General features: G+C 55.6%; 4 protein-coding genes across 4 annotated transcripts; 2 read left to right on the forward strand and 2 right to left on the reverse strand.

Moving 5' to 3' along the window:
* Positions 1 to 1933: 1933 nt before the first annotated feature.
* On the forward strand, positions 1934 to 3344 carry ColSpa_03414 (uncharacterized protein; the record flags this gene model as incomplete). Its single annotated transcript, XM_049269626.1, has 3 exons — positions 1934 to 2022; positions 2102 to 3164; positions 3192 to 3344. 3 exons carry the CDS (start codon positions 1934 to 1936, stop codon positions 3342 to 3344), a joined length of 1305 nt encoding a protein of 434 aa, XP_049125583.1.
* A 203-nt stretch (positions 3345 to 3547) lies between these two features.
* ColSpa_03415 (putative magnesium transporter NIPA4) lies at positions 3548 to 5332 on the reverse strand (the record flags this gene model as incomplete). Its single annotated transcript, XM_049269627.1, has 1 exon — positions 3548 to 5332. The coding sequence occupies one exon, from the start codon at positions 5330 to 5332 to the stop codon at positions 3548 to 3550; it is 1785 nt and encodes a 594-aa protein (XP_049125584.1).
* Positions 5333 to 5900: 568 nt separating this feature from the next.
* On the forward strand, positions 5901 to 10440 carry ColSpa_03416 (protein cft1; the record flags this gene model as incomplete). Its single annotated transcript, XM_049269628.1, has 6 exons — positions 5901 to 7268; positions 7506 to 7995; positions 8053 to 8369; positions 8417 to 8590; positions 8647 to 9892; positions 9953 to 10440. 6 exons carry the CDS (start codon positions 5901 to 5903, stop codon positions 10438 to 10440), a joined length of 4083 nt encoding a protein of 1360 aa, XP_049125585.1.
* Positions 10441 to 11108: 668 nt separating this feature from the next.
* On the reverse strand, positions 11109 to 11919 carry ColSpa_03417 (uncharacterized protein; the record flags this gene model as incomplete). Its single annotated transcript, XM_049269629.1, has 2 exons — positions 11109 to 11453; positions 11506 to 11919. The coding sequence occupies 2 exons, from the start codon at positions 11917 to 11919 to the stop codon at positions 11109 to 11111; spliced, it is 759 nt and encodes a 252-aa protein (XP_049125586.1).
* Positions 11920 to 15139: the final 3220 nt, after the last annotated feature.

The following is a 15139-nucleotide window of genomic DNA, read 5'->3' on the forward strand; positions in this document are numbered from 1 at the left end:
ACCGATGGGAAGTCTCGCGGAACTTCAAGTACGAATGGCCAGAAGTTGAGTTTTGGGGGAAGTAGGGATGTAAGATTTCGGGTGGTAGGGAAAGTGCAGGAAAATACCGTCCCGACGATGGAGCAGAGCGGGAACGAGGGTAATTTTGTCTCTTTGCCGTTTCAAAGAAGGTCTGGCGTGTCAGGTGCCAAGAGATGCGCTGTGTGCTTGAGTGGTTGCCCACCCACCGAAACAGGGATGCTCGGACTGATGACGGTCCCGACAGACAATGTGTAATTGACTGAGTGGTTGCCACCGACTAAGCAGACTATGACGGATGGCCGGGAGAAACGCTACGCCCAGTTGATGTGTGTGCTGCGACGGTGTTCGCTCTCGTGCTTATGTTCTCGCCCTTGGCTCAACTGCCTAATACGGCGCTGGTAGAACGGGGTTCGGGTTCGGTGGTCGCTGAGGATCGGCGCCTGGGGGATTTCTGGGTGTAAGGGTGCGATTGGATGAATGCGCAATGAAGTCACTTCTGAGCCGTCGAAAGAAGGGGCCTTTAGGCGTGGTGGTGCGACCCTTAGGTATTCGGAACGTATTGTTTTCAGGTGGAGAACAGAGAAATGCCAGTCTATGATGCAAGCAGGGTCCTTGGCCTGTTTTCTGATAGGTATGAATTTGTGAGATGATATTCTCGAAGGTGACAAGAACGATGACGAAAGAGGACCAGAACATCCCCTGGACGTCCTCTGGTTAAGTATTCACTCTGCATCTCAGCTCTCACTTCTCTCATTACATCACAAATATCAGCCCGGGTCATGAGGCGGCAGCCGCACAGCAAAGAATCGATCCTTCGTCTGGATCCGCGTTCATCGAAAAATCTGCCATTCCCAAGTATTTGTTTCGAGGGGGGCACGGTCATCGCTGCGCCTTACGTGACCGGGGCTTGAATGGAATTCTCAGCAAGCCGTTTATGTCGGTCCATTTCTAGCGGTCAACCGACAATCCACAGAGGAGCCGCAGGCAGCCCTTTTCGACCGTTTGCGGGCAGGCGTGACCAAATCTCTGGGGCGATATGGAAAGAAGCTCCGCCACTGGAATGGACAATCGTCAGTATAGGTGAAAGACCGGCGCTTCAGCCGTTGCGGTTGCCCCGTCTGAAGAGGAGCGCAACATCCAGATTGCTGGCAAGGAAGGTTTAGCAGCAGCAGCTATTCGGCATAGTCGGGCGACGCCAATTGTGATGGTTTCGGGGACTTTAGCAGACTGCACCGCAGGGTTGCATGGTACCTTTGGCACACAGCCACGGGCGCGCCGAGACGCAGGTTTCTGCCTAATAGAGGCATGGGGTGACAAAGTCTCTTCTCCTCGCTTATTCAAGCTTAATCGGTGGCTAAAGGAAGCTGTGGATAGACTTGTGAGGCTGTGCAGCGCCCATCACATCTCGCCTCCCAATGCGCCATTGGCTGGGTTAAGCGGTCAGACACTGTTACATCTCCACATCCTCAGAGTGTCAGCCCAGCATCGCTGCACTAATCAAAGCTGAGTATTCCCCAGTCCTCGCCCCAATAGGCCGCTGAACGACTCTCCAGCCTGTCATTCGAACCACGAGGGGCCCTGGTTATCTCGTGGGATTATTGAGAGATCTGTGTGACCCCTTTGCCCCAGATTCTGCACCCATCGATCGTCCGTCCCTGGATGCCTCGCAAGCCGCCTTGCGCTACTATCCAAACCGTTTCCTCAGTCACCGGGCGTCCAACTCCATACCGCCGCATGCTAAGGAGCACTTCCTCGGAGACCCATCGAACCACACATCGCCCACTCTCGCCATCGCCGACAGGTTGACGGGGTCGGTCACTCTCACCTTGCATTACCCAACGTCTGACCAAAGCCTATTATCAGCTCCGTTCCTCTCATCTCGATCTACTTGACAAGTTTTATTTCTCCGAGCATGAGCGGCCCTGACAAGAGTTTGCTCGATCGCCTGAGCGCGCTGAAGGGCGGCGGCAGTCCTGGGGTTTCGTTAGACCGATCATCAAAGTAAATCATACCAAAAGAGCCGCTTTCTCGGTGACCTCGGGAGCCATGGCTAGAATACAAATGCTAAGGTTTCTCAAAGTGCCCTGAATGTCTCCCTCACTGGCATTGAGCCAGCAAAGCCAGCTTCGAGAGAAGATGCACTGGCGGCCAGACTACGGTCCCTGAGAAACACACCAGAGCGCGAGGAACATCTTCTTCCGCAACCACAGACCGCAAAAGTTGCGGCGAACTCGCATCTCTGTCAACAAAAGACCACCGGCACCCGTGGAGAGGCCACACACTCACCATCAGGGTCTCCATCCTTCATCCGACAGTCACGCACGGTGGAACCGGTTGTGCCTGCACCGCCTCAGTCGTCCTCGAAATCGCCCGCGCCGTCAACCACGCCGGCTCCGGTAGCGACTCATGCAGAAGCGGGGGATGACGTCGATCCCCTCCTACAAACCGACGACCAGACACTCGAGGATCTGCTCAACGATGAAGATCTCCTTGACGAGTCTGTTTCCCGAGGTCGGTGGCGTTTCGACCCCAAGGCTGAGTCCGCCAAGGTGGATGCCCTTCTGGAAGAGCTCTCGAAAGCTTCGGTGGACCAGCAGGCGACGTCTCGGAATGATGCCGGCGCCAAGGGTGAGAGGGCGCGTGATGCACACAGTGACGATGAGTCCGATGGCGAGGAGATGAGCCGCGAGGTGGAGAACGTGCTCTCCCAGGCTTTCGATGAAGCAAGGTTGAATCCCCAGCCCGAAGAGGTGCCCGACCCGCCAGCTCCAGGCAGAAGTCGAGCTACTCCCGGCCACGCGAACGAAAGCGGTCCATGGGAGGACCATCAAGGCGATGGCGACGGCAATATGGGGCTTTCCCTTCCGTCTGTACCTTCAACCCTCGCGGCGCCAAAGGTAGACGACGAGAGCGAAGGTGGCCTCTCGCTGCCCTCCGTCCCATCTGGCGCACCACAACACGACGCTGAATCGGGTTTCGACAACGAAATCGCTGCGCGCATGGCCGCCCTGAGCGGTCTGGGCTCCTCATCGGATGGCATGGGCTTGCCCTCGGTCCCCACGTTCCAGCCGGCGGATCGCGCAGTGAAGCGGCTGACCTCCAAAGCGGGGTACACGGACGAAGACGCCGACACTTGGTGTACGGTATGTCTAGAGGAAGCCACTCTGCAGTGTCTGGGCTGTGAGGATGTGTACTGCGCGAGGTGCTGGCACGAGATGCACGTTGGGCCTGCCGCAGCCTTCGACGATCGGACGCACAAGGCCGTCCGGTTCGTAAAGCCCAAGAAGGATAGCCAAAGAAGGGTTATGCTAGGAGCATCATGAAGGAAACAATATAAATAGCTTGGGCATTCTGTGTCGCTAACCATAGTACCAAACCAAACCCTCCTGCCGCCGTGTGCCGTGGCCGTAACCCAATACAAATTTCACGCTACCCCGAACCTTTCCCTACATGTCATGTGCCTGTTTTACAAACCTCGCATATGCTCGGCACTCTGTTTCCGACACAACGAGTCCCTTCCACAAAATTAAGCCTCGGACGAGCCACCGCCGTTGTTGCTCTCCTGCGTGCCGTAGGTACTCTTCGATTTCGTGCGCCCCGTAATGTCCTGCCACGTCGCTCCGAATCTCCGTCCGGTGCTCGCGAGCAGACCCTCCTCCTCATCCTCCTCGGCATCCTCGTCGAGCTCGGATACGTTAAGCTTGGGTGCTCGGAACAGTCCAGTCACAAAGACAATGAGGAAAATGCCGAGGAAGACGAATTGGGCCCAGAAGTCCAAGGCGCCAAAGAAAGGCCAGGTGATGGCAATCCGGTTAAGAAACTCCGCCATGATTGAGGGTGTGCAGACCTTCAAGGCTTCGGGGTCCAAAGCCTCGGAGCATTGAACTAGATAGTCAGGTCTGTCCTTGCAGTTGGGCGTCTCGCCAGCGTGGTGAGGCGCTGTGCAAAACGTCTGCGTGCCGTAGATTGAATACTGCGGGGCCACCATGTTGGCGATAGCATAGTTGATGGCCAGAATGATGAGAGCCAGCATGACTGTTGCGACAAGTAGGGCTTGAGGTGCGGTACGTCCTTTGCGGATCTGGAAAATGCGAACCCAGAGGAACCGGATACCGACAGTGGCAATGCCCGAGATCGAACTGCTGAAGAAGAACAGAACAAGAAGAGCCATGAGTATGTAGTCGACCGGGAATGCTTTGGCCGACTGCGTGAAGATCCAATTGATGGGCTGGAAGATGTTGATGTGACCCAAAATGTAGCCGCACTTCCCTTTGCAGAACGAGTTCTTCGCCTTGTCGATTCCAGTGATCAACATGGAGACCCAGATTAAGACGGAAAGCAAAAGCAACAAGATACCACCAATAAGCTTGATGGGCCGGAAGACGGCGCAAATCTTGAGCCAAACCTTGTAGATGGTGCTGCGACCTTCCCCGGAGGCCTCGGCCGCCAATCTCTCTCGGCGCGTCAACGTCCGCTCCTCGCGCACAAGGGCCTCGAGCTCACGTCTGTCCTTGGATGACATGCCCTCGGGGCGACCGGCGTTGCGCATCTCTAGCTGACGTTGGCGTTCGCGGTTCTGCTCCAATGCCGATGCGGTGCTTTCCGAGAGTTGGGGTGCTGATATGGAAGGCGCAGACTTGATGAAGGACATGGGAAGCAGCGCCAATCCAGCCGCTGTGTAGACAACGTATAGCAAAACTCCGAGGGTGACGAGCAGACCCAATGCGAAGGAGAGGGCTTTTTGTCCTTTGTTCTGAACAAGGATGCGCTTGAAGTAGTCCAAGTCCCAGTTGGCGCCATGGTGATCTCCAGCAGCGGGTACGAAGAAGCCGACCAGGAAGAGGATCACAACCAGGACGACGAAGACCAATGTGTATTTCAGCGCGCTGATGAGGCGGCTGCCGAACGATCGACCCTCCTCGACTTCGATCTCATCGTATTCCTCATGCCAGAAGTAGGCGAATGGGATAATCAAAAGACACAGCAGAGCGTCGAAGCTGTATAGAGAGTAGTAGACGATGCGCAGAGTCTGGAGGATATCGTGGACTCGCTGTTCCGTGGCCCAGTCCTTTTTCACACCAAGAGATGCGTGCGTTGTCGAAGAAATAAGAGCGATATCGACAGGAAGTAGAAGAACCGTTGCCAAAAGGGCTGTGAGACTGACGATGGCGACAATACTGACTATGGCGGATCGCTCGCGGGGCGTTTGCCATGTGAATGTGGTGATGATGGCAGCCAGGAGACAGAGGACGACAGCTACAGCGTACGCGACCCAGATGAGACTGGTCTGGAGCAGGCCTGCGTTAGCCATGATGAGTTGCGATTTTGCAGTGCGTCTACAGTAAATCGCAATTCTCGGACCGCACTCTTTCTGTTGTTGTTTTTCGAAGAATATACTGGAAGGGGAGCTGTGGGAATCGTCATTGTTTCACTGCTAGATTCCTCAGCGCTGGGGTGAGCTCTACAAGCTTAGCGTGCCTTGGGTCTGTAGAGGTTGCACCGGGTGACGTAACTCGCGCCGAATAATTAGCTGATAGCTCCTGCTGTCGCGACAGACTAGGTAAGGGAGTCTGAGAGGCCCCAGCTGCGTGTGTGCGCCGCAGCGGCCTAGTACTCGTCACTGGGGCGTGGATCCGGCAGCTCGCTTAGGTAATAATAGGTGCAATGTACCCTCGGCCCAACCGTTGTTCCGACTCGACAGTTCCTGCCAATCAGGGAACGCGACACGCTCAATGGGCTTTCTCCCGTCTTTAGAGCTCCTTGTAGACGGAAGGAGCTCTGAGCTTTGCGACAATCCTTCACGCTCCTACAACCACTATCTTACACTCCCAAACTAATGACAGCAGACGGTTTGAGGGCAATTGCCTGAGACTGTCAAGATGCAGTGCTATACAGAGCTCACGCCGCCGACTGGCGTGCAGTACAGTCTTAGCCTGCCATTCCTCTCAGCGCAAAGCAACAATCTGGTCGTCGCAAAGGGCTCTCTGCTGCAAATCTTTACGACAAAGACTATCTCTTCCGAAGTCGACACTTCGCAGACTCGAGAGAAACAGACATCCAGGGCCGAAAACCCATACGACCGCCGATTGAACGACGATGACGGCCTTGAGTCTTCTTTCTTGGGCGGCGACGGCATGCTGGTTCGCGCCGATCGCGCCATCAACACCAAGCTTGTACTCGTCGCCGAATACCCAGTATTTGGTGTCGTGACGGGCCTCGCAAGAATCAAGCTCCAACACTCGAAATCAGGGGGCGAGGCTCTCCTCATTGCTACAAGAGTTGCTAGGCTGAGCCTGGTCCAATGGGATCCCGAGAAACACGCACTCGAGGACATCTCCATTCACTACTACGAGAAAGAAGAATTGGAAGGCTCGCCATTCGACGGCCCATTGAGCAACTACCGAACACATCTTGCCGTTGATCCTGGCTCGCGATGCGCGGCTCTCAGATTTGGCCCCAGATACATCGCCTTTCTCCCCTTCAAGCAAGCCGATGAGGACATAGATATGGATGACTGGGATGAAGATGTGGATGGGCCTCGGCCGGCAAAAGAGCCGCCAGCAACAGCGGCCACAAATGGAACTAGCAACATAGCAGATGTACCATACTCAACATCATACGTCCTCCCTCTACCGCAGCTTGATCCCAGTCTCCTTCATCCTGTGCACCTTGCCTTCTTGCATGAGTACAGAGAGCCTACCTTTGGTATCATTTCGTCGATGCAACGGCGCTCCAACACCCTACCTCGAAAGGACCACTTCTCATACAAGGTCTTCACTCTCGACCTGCAGCAGAGGGCTTCAACCGCCATTCTATCCGTCAACAACCTCCCGCAGGACCTCTTCAAGGTCATCGCTCTGCCAGGCCCCGTAGGAGGTGCACTTCTTGTCGGCACAAACGAACTGATCCACATTGACCAGTCCGGAAAGCCCAATGGCGTGGCCGTCAATACTTTCACGAAGGAGACAACGAACTTTCCCCTTGCGGACCAGTCCGATCTGGACCTGAGGCTCGAGCATTGCTACATCGAGCTCATGTCTGCCGAGAATGGAGAATTGCTCATGGTACTCAGTGACGGTCGGCTAGCCATCATTACCTTCAAAATCGATGGACGTACGGTCTCAGGGGTCAGTGTCAAACTGGTCCACGCGGATGTTGGCGGCAACATTGTGCAGTGCAGCGTTTCGACCATCTCGAAGCTCAGCAGGAACGTCTTCTTTGTTGGAACCACGGGCAGTGACTCTCTCGTTCTTGGCTGGACGCGGAAACAAGCACAAAACGCACGGAGGAAAACACGATTGGTTGACGACTCATTCGAGTATGACCTCGAGGACGAAGATATGGATGACGGCGATGACGACGATCTCTACGGCGAGACGACGACGACGATGATCCAGCCTGGAGCCACGGCCAACGGAGTTTCCAAGGGAGGGGATTTGACGTTCCGTATACACGACTCCTTGCTGAGCATCGCCCCAATCAAGGACATGGCCTCGGGCAAACAGGCCTTCATCCCAGATAGCGAGGAGGAGAAGAACTCGGTTGGTGTGGTGGCCGATCTTCAGCTCGCATGTGCGGTAGGCAAAGGCAATGCTGGTGCCGTCGCCATCCTGAACCAGAACATCCAGCCCAAGGTGATCGGAAAGTTCGAGTTTCCAGAGGCGAGGGGTTTCTGGACCATGTGCGTTCAGAAACCTATACCAAAGTCCCTGCAGGGCGACAAGGGAGCCAATGCGACAGTCGGCAGCGAGTTTGATGCCTCGTCCATTTACGACAAGTTCATGATTGTTTCAAAGGTCGATCTAGACGGCTACGAGACGTCAGACGTTTATGCTCTGACAGGAGCCGGGTTTGAAGCATTGACAGGGACGGAATTCGACCCAGCTGCGGGCTTCACCGTCGAGGCTGGCACGATGGGAAAGCACATGCGCATTATTCAAGTACTCAAGTCGGAGGTGCGCTGCTATGATGGAGGTCGGTACTCTGCCGCCTGTCTTCTTCTTTCGGACATCATTACTAACTGTTAACCAGATTTGGGACTTAGCCAGATTCTGCCAATGCTTGACGAAGAGACTGGCGCCGAGCCAAGAGTCATTAGTGCCAGCATCGCCGACCCCTATCTTTTCCTAGTTCGGGATGACTCGAGTATTATGGTGGCCCAAATAGATAATAACTGCGAGCTGGAAGAGGTTGAGAAGCAGGACGACGCCATCTTGTCAACAAAATGGCTTGCGGGGTGCCTGTACACAGACACGACAGGCCTCTTTGCCCCTGTTCAAACAGATAAGGGTATGCCAGCAGGCCAAAATATCTTTATTTTCTTGCTGAGCGCTGCGGGAGCATTATATGTGAGTCAATCGTTTGCTCGACTAACACACGTGCTTATATCTTTCAGATATACGCACTTCCGAATCTCTCCAAGCCTGTCTACGTTGCAGCTGGCTTAACCTACGTCCCCCCTTTTCTCTCCGCCGACTACGCCGTCAGACGCGGCACCGTTCAGGAGACGCTGACTGAACTTTTGGTGGCTGACCTCGGAGACACCACTGCTACTTCCCCATACCTCATCGTAAGTTTTCAGCCTCAGGGTACCTCTCGTCACCTGCTAACTTGTCACCCCAAAAGCTGCGTCACGCGAACGACGACCTCACGATATACGAGCCCATCCGTCTTGAATCACGAGACAAAACGCTGGGCCTCGCAAAGACACTCCACTTTCAAAAGATCACAAACCCTACCCTTGCAAAGAGCCCCGTCGAAGTTGCCGATGATGAAGCTAACGAGCAGCCGCGGTTCGTCCCTCTCCGACCCTGCGCCAACATCAACGGATACAGCACCGTTTTCCTCCCCGGGGCTTCGCCATCCTTCATTATCAAGTCCGCTAAGAGCAGCCCGAAGGTTGTCGGCCTGCAGGGTATCGGTGTGCGTGGTATGAGCTCGTTCCACACTGAGGGCTGTGAGCGCGGCTTCATCTATGCCGACTCGGAGGGCCAAACGCGCGTCACGCAGTTGCCCGCCGACTCCAACTTTACCGAGCTGGGCGTCTCGGTGCGCAAGATCCCGGTTGGTGATGATGTCGGTCTGATCGCCTATCACCCGCCCATGGAGACGTACGCCGTCGCATGCAGCGTCTTAGAGCGCTTCGAGCTTCCAAAGGACGACGACTACCACAAAGAATGGGCCAAGGAGGCGACCACCAGCTACCCCCAGACCGAGCGAGGCATCATCAAGCTCATGAGCCCGACAACCTGGTCCGTCATCGACACCGTCGAGCTCGAGCCCCACGAGGTCGCCATGTGCATGAAGACGCTTCACCTAGAGGTGTCCGAGGAGACCAAGGAGCGCCGCATGCTCATTACTATCGGCACGGCCATCAACCGCGGCGAAGACCTGCCCATCCGTGGTCGTATCCTAGTCTACGATGTCGTCTCGGTTGTACCGCAGCCCGGTCGGCCCGAGACGAACAAGAAGCTGAAGCTCGTTGCTAAGGAGGAGATTCCCCGCGGCGCCGTCACCGGCATCTGCGAGGTGGGCTCACAGGGTCTCATGCTTGTCGCCCAGGGCCAAAAGTGCATGGTCCGCGGTCTCAAGGAGGACGGTACCCTCCTGCCCGTCGCCTTTATGGACATGAACTGCTACGTCACCGCCGTGCGCGAGGTTCGCGGCACGGGCTACTGCCTCATGACGGACGCCTTCAAGGGCGTCTGGTTCGTGGGCTACGCCGAGGAGCCCTATAAGATGATGCTCTTCGGCAAGAGCACCGGCAAATTCGAGGTCTTGACGGCTGACTTTATCGTCGCCGGCGATGAGCTGCACATCGTCGTATGCGACAAGGACGGTGTGATCCACGTGATGCAATTCGACCCTGAGCGTAAGCTACCCCTTTGTCCCTGCTGTTAGTAAAAGTTATCGGGTTGCTAACATCTCCCAGACCCCAAATCACTCCAGGGCCATCTCCTCCTAAACCGTGCCTCCTTCTCGGCGGCACCGAACCACCCAACCACAACGCTCTCCCTCCCGCGAACCCCCGTCTCCCCATCCGCTACCTCCGCGTCCAAGAATCCGCCCACGACCCTCCTCCTCGGCTCCCCAACCGGCGCCCTCGCGTCCCTCACGCCCCTCTCGGAGCAGGCCTACCGCCGCCTGACGTCCCTCGCCAACAGCATCGCCGGCGCCCTCCCGCACGCGGCGGCCACAAACCCCAAGGCCCACCGTCTCCAGCCCCTCGACGCGCGCACCCCCGGCGTCGACACGAGCGCGGGGCGGAGCATCGTCGACGGCGCCCTACTCGCGCGCTGGAACGAGCTCGGCGCCGGCCGCAGGTCCGAGGTTGCCGGCAAGGGCGGCTACGGTGACGTCCTCGAGGTGCGGGGCGAGCTGGAGGGCGTGCTCGGATGGAGCGGCATGGCCTATTTCTAGAGCACCCTGCCGACTCCTTTTTTTGGGGGGGCTGAAAAAATAAAATGAGTGGAAGATGGATGGACACTTGATCATGGAAAAAGAGGAGCTGGTCGTTTTCATTGATTCCGCGGTATATTTTCCCAGATAGCATCGAGCCTGTTGATCTGGTGGAGACTCTCATCTGATGGAGCCGACTTAAGCTAGGTAGATAGAGCAAACCGAGGCGTTGATGAGTGCGGTTCAGTCTGCTGTCTGCCTGCCTTCACCTTCAACATCCACCTATGAAAATAGTCTCAAAATACTTTGGTCACTACTCAAAGTACGTGAAAACATGTATTGGAGCTTCTTGGGTATATTTTTAAGACTATAAAACCACCCCCCGTTTTTCGTCGAGGAAGGCTGGGTTAGTTTATTGCTCTTGGTTCCCTACGAACCAATGCCGAAGACTCATATCAAGTATCATTCCTCTTCCGAGGCCGAACTCCTTGCCACACTTGTTTAAACAATAACGGGCCCCTTGTTTGGCTGCTCAAGACCTCCTACTCGTACACTCGCTAAAAGAAATTACAGACTAGCTATCGAATATGTCGTTGCGCACATCGTGTGGCCCCCGTTGAAGCATGACGTCATCAACGCCCTCGTATTACATGAAGATGTTGCGTAGCGTGATGATATTCAAGCGTCAGCTAGGCCGCGCCTTGGTTCTTCCGTCGGATGCTGCCAAAACGACGCTTCAGGCCTTCGCTCAGACGTTTGCCGGTGCTGTTGTGGCGATGGATATCGGCGCTGTTCGATTGCCCGTTGCGGAATTCGGAAGGCCCGGGTCTGCTGTCGGCGGCATTGCTGACGCTACGCTGGCGCACCTTCGCCCCGTTCTCCTTACGTGACTGAGCGTTGACGCCGGAACGCATCTCATATTCTGCAGGGCTATTACCGATTGACGCCTTGCGCAATCGTTTCTTCTCCTTGAGATCTTTTTCGTACGTGTAGGAAGGCTCCCCCTTTCCCTTGAGATCATCAGGATGGTACGGCTGTCAGAGGTTAGTACGGATCTTGACCTATTGCGAACCATAATCGACTTACAATTCCATCCCATCTCTTATAGGCACCGCCTTGCGCATCAGGCTCGCGCATCAGGTCGGCACCCTCGTCGTAGTTCATAACATTGCCACTCATGTCGGTGCTGCCTGCCGGAATGATGCCGGTTCCTTGCAAAGGCACATGCTTAGACAGAGAATCCTCAATGTATTCGCGAGGCGTCGCTCGTAAAGCCTCCATGTTGGAATCTCTCACGGCTTCAACAGGGGCGTACATCTTGTTGCGGTTGCGGGATGCTAGGGTAGCATCATACGGGCCGCCATGATGATAGACGCCGCCAATGTTGTCGAGCGAGTCAATGGTGTCCGTCATGGGTCCATTCTTGCGCGTCCGCAGGTGAGGCGCGCGGTCTGCAGCGCGCGCCTCACGCTTGATTATGTCAAGAGGTCGATGAGACATGTCGCCGGGGTATCTTTGATTCAAGGAACCAGATCGACGGAGACCACTGGGGCCGGTTTGGGTGTTTACGCTTTTGCTGCGTTGGATAGAGGAGTTGGAAACTGATACGTTCTCCTCGCCGATGGAGCGAGTGCGGGCACTGAAGCTCCGAGTGACACTTGTGCTTGGTGGATAGCGATCTCTGGGAGATGATGGGCTTCGAAGTCCGTTATTGCGGACGCTGCTACTATGTTCCAGAAGCCCGCGTGATAGAGAGGGCGATGCTGGTGAGGCAGACTCTCTGGACGGAGGCAGAGAAGCGTGTTTGTAAGTGGGCGAGAACGGGTTGGATGAATGAAAGCTAGAGCGGGTTGGGCTTGCGGACGCAGGAGGAGTGGGGTATGATGAGGTCCGGCTGTGACTGGTATGACTTTTATTGCTGCTCTTGACTGGCTCCTTGCCCTTCGTTTTCTTCTGGGAGAATGTTCGGAGTAACGGGTTGGGGTTTATGAAGGAGCTCCCAGGACCTGTTTCCTGGCTGGGTTCGGGTGCTGTGAGAGGGTCGAGCAGATATGCTTTGGCCTAGAGTACTTGCGTCAATTGATGGATTCAACGAGACCGTGGTTCGAATCTGACAGAAGGTCGAGTAATATGAGGAGAAAGGGACTCTATGAGCAATGAGAGGACGCGCATGCTTGTGTGGAGGGACCCGTATTATTTACGTCGTCGACGGCTTAGCTGCAGTGCGAATGGTGTGAGGCTGGGCTTGGAACTGTTCTTGGAAATCCAACAGGTTGGATGGGCAGTGACGCAAGAAGGGACTCTGGTGGCTTGAACCGTGCAGTCCAGGGGTCCCGTCTGTACCTTGCCAGCCAACTCACTCGAGCTGACAGGGGTAGCTTGGACAGACTCCGGGTGGCTTTGGACAACAAGGCCGGTCGGGCGCAAGCAGCTGGGGTCGTCGGGTGCCCCTGGTGCCCTGACAGCAGAGAAAGGATGAGCGAGACAGGGTGACCGACTTGGACTCTACCTGCCTGACGACACATGGACAAAGCGGCTGGTTGGACCTCGACTTGCTTCGAGGCCCGGGAGTGACGGAATATGGGAACATTGGAGACGGGCTCGACGGGTCGCGATAAGGCGGCAGATGTGACGGTGACGGGATCGGAAATGTGGAGAAGGAAAGGAACAGAACAACGTGTGAGCGATGACGCAGGGGAAATGAGCAGGGGATAATAATAACAACTAGCGTTCGCTACATCGAACGAGAAGACACAAGATAAGCTAACGTGAAATCGGCCCAAAGACTTACCCACTGTTTGTCGGACCCGTCCATGGCTGTTGACGTCGATGCGATGCGACAAACACGTTGTGTAGTGTACGAATTGGCGGCGCAAGGCGGTTTGTCGGCGGGCAGGGGAGCGATGCTGACGTCTTAGTGGCTGACCAGATTGATTGATCAAGGCAGTGTTCTGATCCTTCCAGGGCCTTGGCTGGTATTGTGATGGTTCGAGGTTTCGCCGGAGTCCTCGGTCAAAGAAGACAACAGCCCGGTGTAAGATAGGTAGACGGAGACGCACGACACACCGACGGTGTGCTAGGTAGTCGAGGACGGCTGGATGATGTGTCGAAACAAGCTAGGGGATGCAAAGCGAAGCAATGCAATGCAGGAGGAAGACGAGAAGATCGAAAAGACGTGGAAACCGCGGAGCAGAAAAGCAGGCGGGAGTGCCCTTTTGATGGCTTTCAGGTCCGTAGTTTCGTCCGTACCTTAGTTCTGTTTGGTGGGATGAGTGAGGTGCTGGCCCCCCAAAGGACCACAGAGGGCAGCAGAGTCATGAGCATGAGGGTGGGCGAAGATGCCGACGACAGGCACAGCCAGTCCAGGCCCTTCCTAGACTCCTCTCCAGACCCCCGTCCTTGTCAGGCCAAGCGCATGCTTTGATGGGTGCAATGCGCAAAGGATAGAGAATTCTGCGCGCAATACGTGGGCGTTCTAGGGACATGCCAGGATAGGAAGTGACCATCATGAGACCTGCGGTGACTGGGCCGGCCTAGCTTTCCATTGGTGACATGCCTGGTGGTCTCAAAATTTTTCCTTCTCTTTATTTTTTGGGGCGCAACCACAAGAACCTCGAATTGGGGAAGAGGGGACCGGAGCCAAGGGAACCACGGAGCGCAGGGGCGTCAAGGAGGGGAGGGCATGGGAGGGAACGAAGGGACCGGACTGGGCGGGGGAAGCGCATGACCAGATGGTGTGGGCAAGAAGACCGGGGTCGACGATGGCAGGTACGGATACAACAGACGGTGCTTACTACCTTATTTGTCGTGCGCTCAATCGTCTAGAAAGAAAGCCGCTTTGATTACACGCTGTACTATACGTACACTAATACGGGACTGCAAGCTGCCCCGTTCGATTCCTGAGCAAGCACGTTGTCTTGCATCTTGCCTGCCTGCCTTATCAGGTTACAAGATGGAGCATTTCACCTGTTCCCGAACATGTTCCCGTCGTCCAACCTCAGCGTCCAGCCCGAGACCAGCACTTCGACAATCTTCTCCCAACCCCTTCCGTGAGCCACTACGTGCAGTATCCTTTTCTCCTCTGTGGCTCCGCTTGGACGGACGCGATCCCTGCAGGGTCCTACTATGTACAACGATATCCGAGCATCCTTGAGGGGCACAAGAAAAAACGAGAAACGAAACATTTGCCCGCTGTATTGATTTAGCTCAGCCACAGACCGCTGACAACGGGACACGCGGGCACTTGGGACCACTCAGTCAGCGTCTAGCCCGTCTTCTGCATAGGCTCTTTGGCTCTACGTCATGTGATTCAAAGCGGAAAGAAAAAAAGAAAAAGGGAAAAGGAACGACCGCTTTAGTCAGGGGATCAGCAGCCGTAACATCCCACCTCTGCATTCCACTTGTGCCGCGACTCACTCGGTTGCTGAACTGATAGCCCACCGAGCAGAAGACCACCCTGGCCAATCATAGGTGCCATCATGGTAGAGTCACACAGTATACGAGCTCTGGCAGTAATTAATGCAGGAGCAATACACCAGCGCCGGCACTTACAACAGACTTCAGTGAGCCCGTAGCCGAGACTCGACTTGTCCACGTATGTACCAGCTCCGCCTTTTCACACACTGCCAGCATGTAAGGGCTCGGGGCTTCTTGCGCCGCATTTACGGGCGCTACGGGAAGGGTCCGGTTCATGTCTTCTCGCCCCTGTTGTCAGGGCCAT

This window comes from Colletotrichum spaethianum (assembly GCF_022836535.1).
Source record: "Colletotrichum spaethianum MAFF 239500 DNA, contig06, whole genome shotgun sequence".
NCBI classification, from domain to species: Eukaryota; Fungi; Ascomycota; class Sordariomycetes; order Glomerellales; family Glomerellaceae; genus Colletotrichum; species Colletotrichum spaethianum.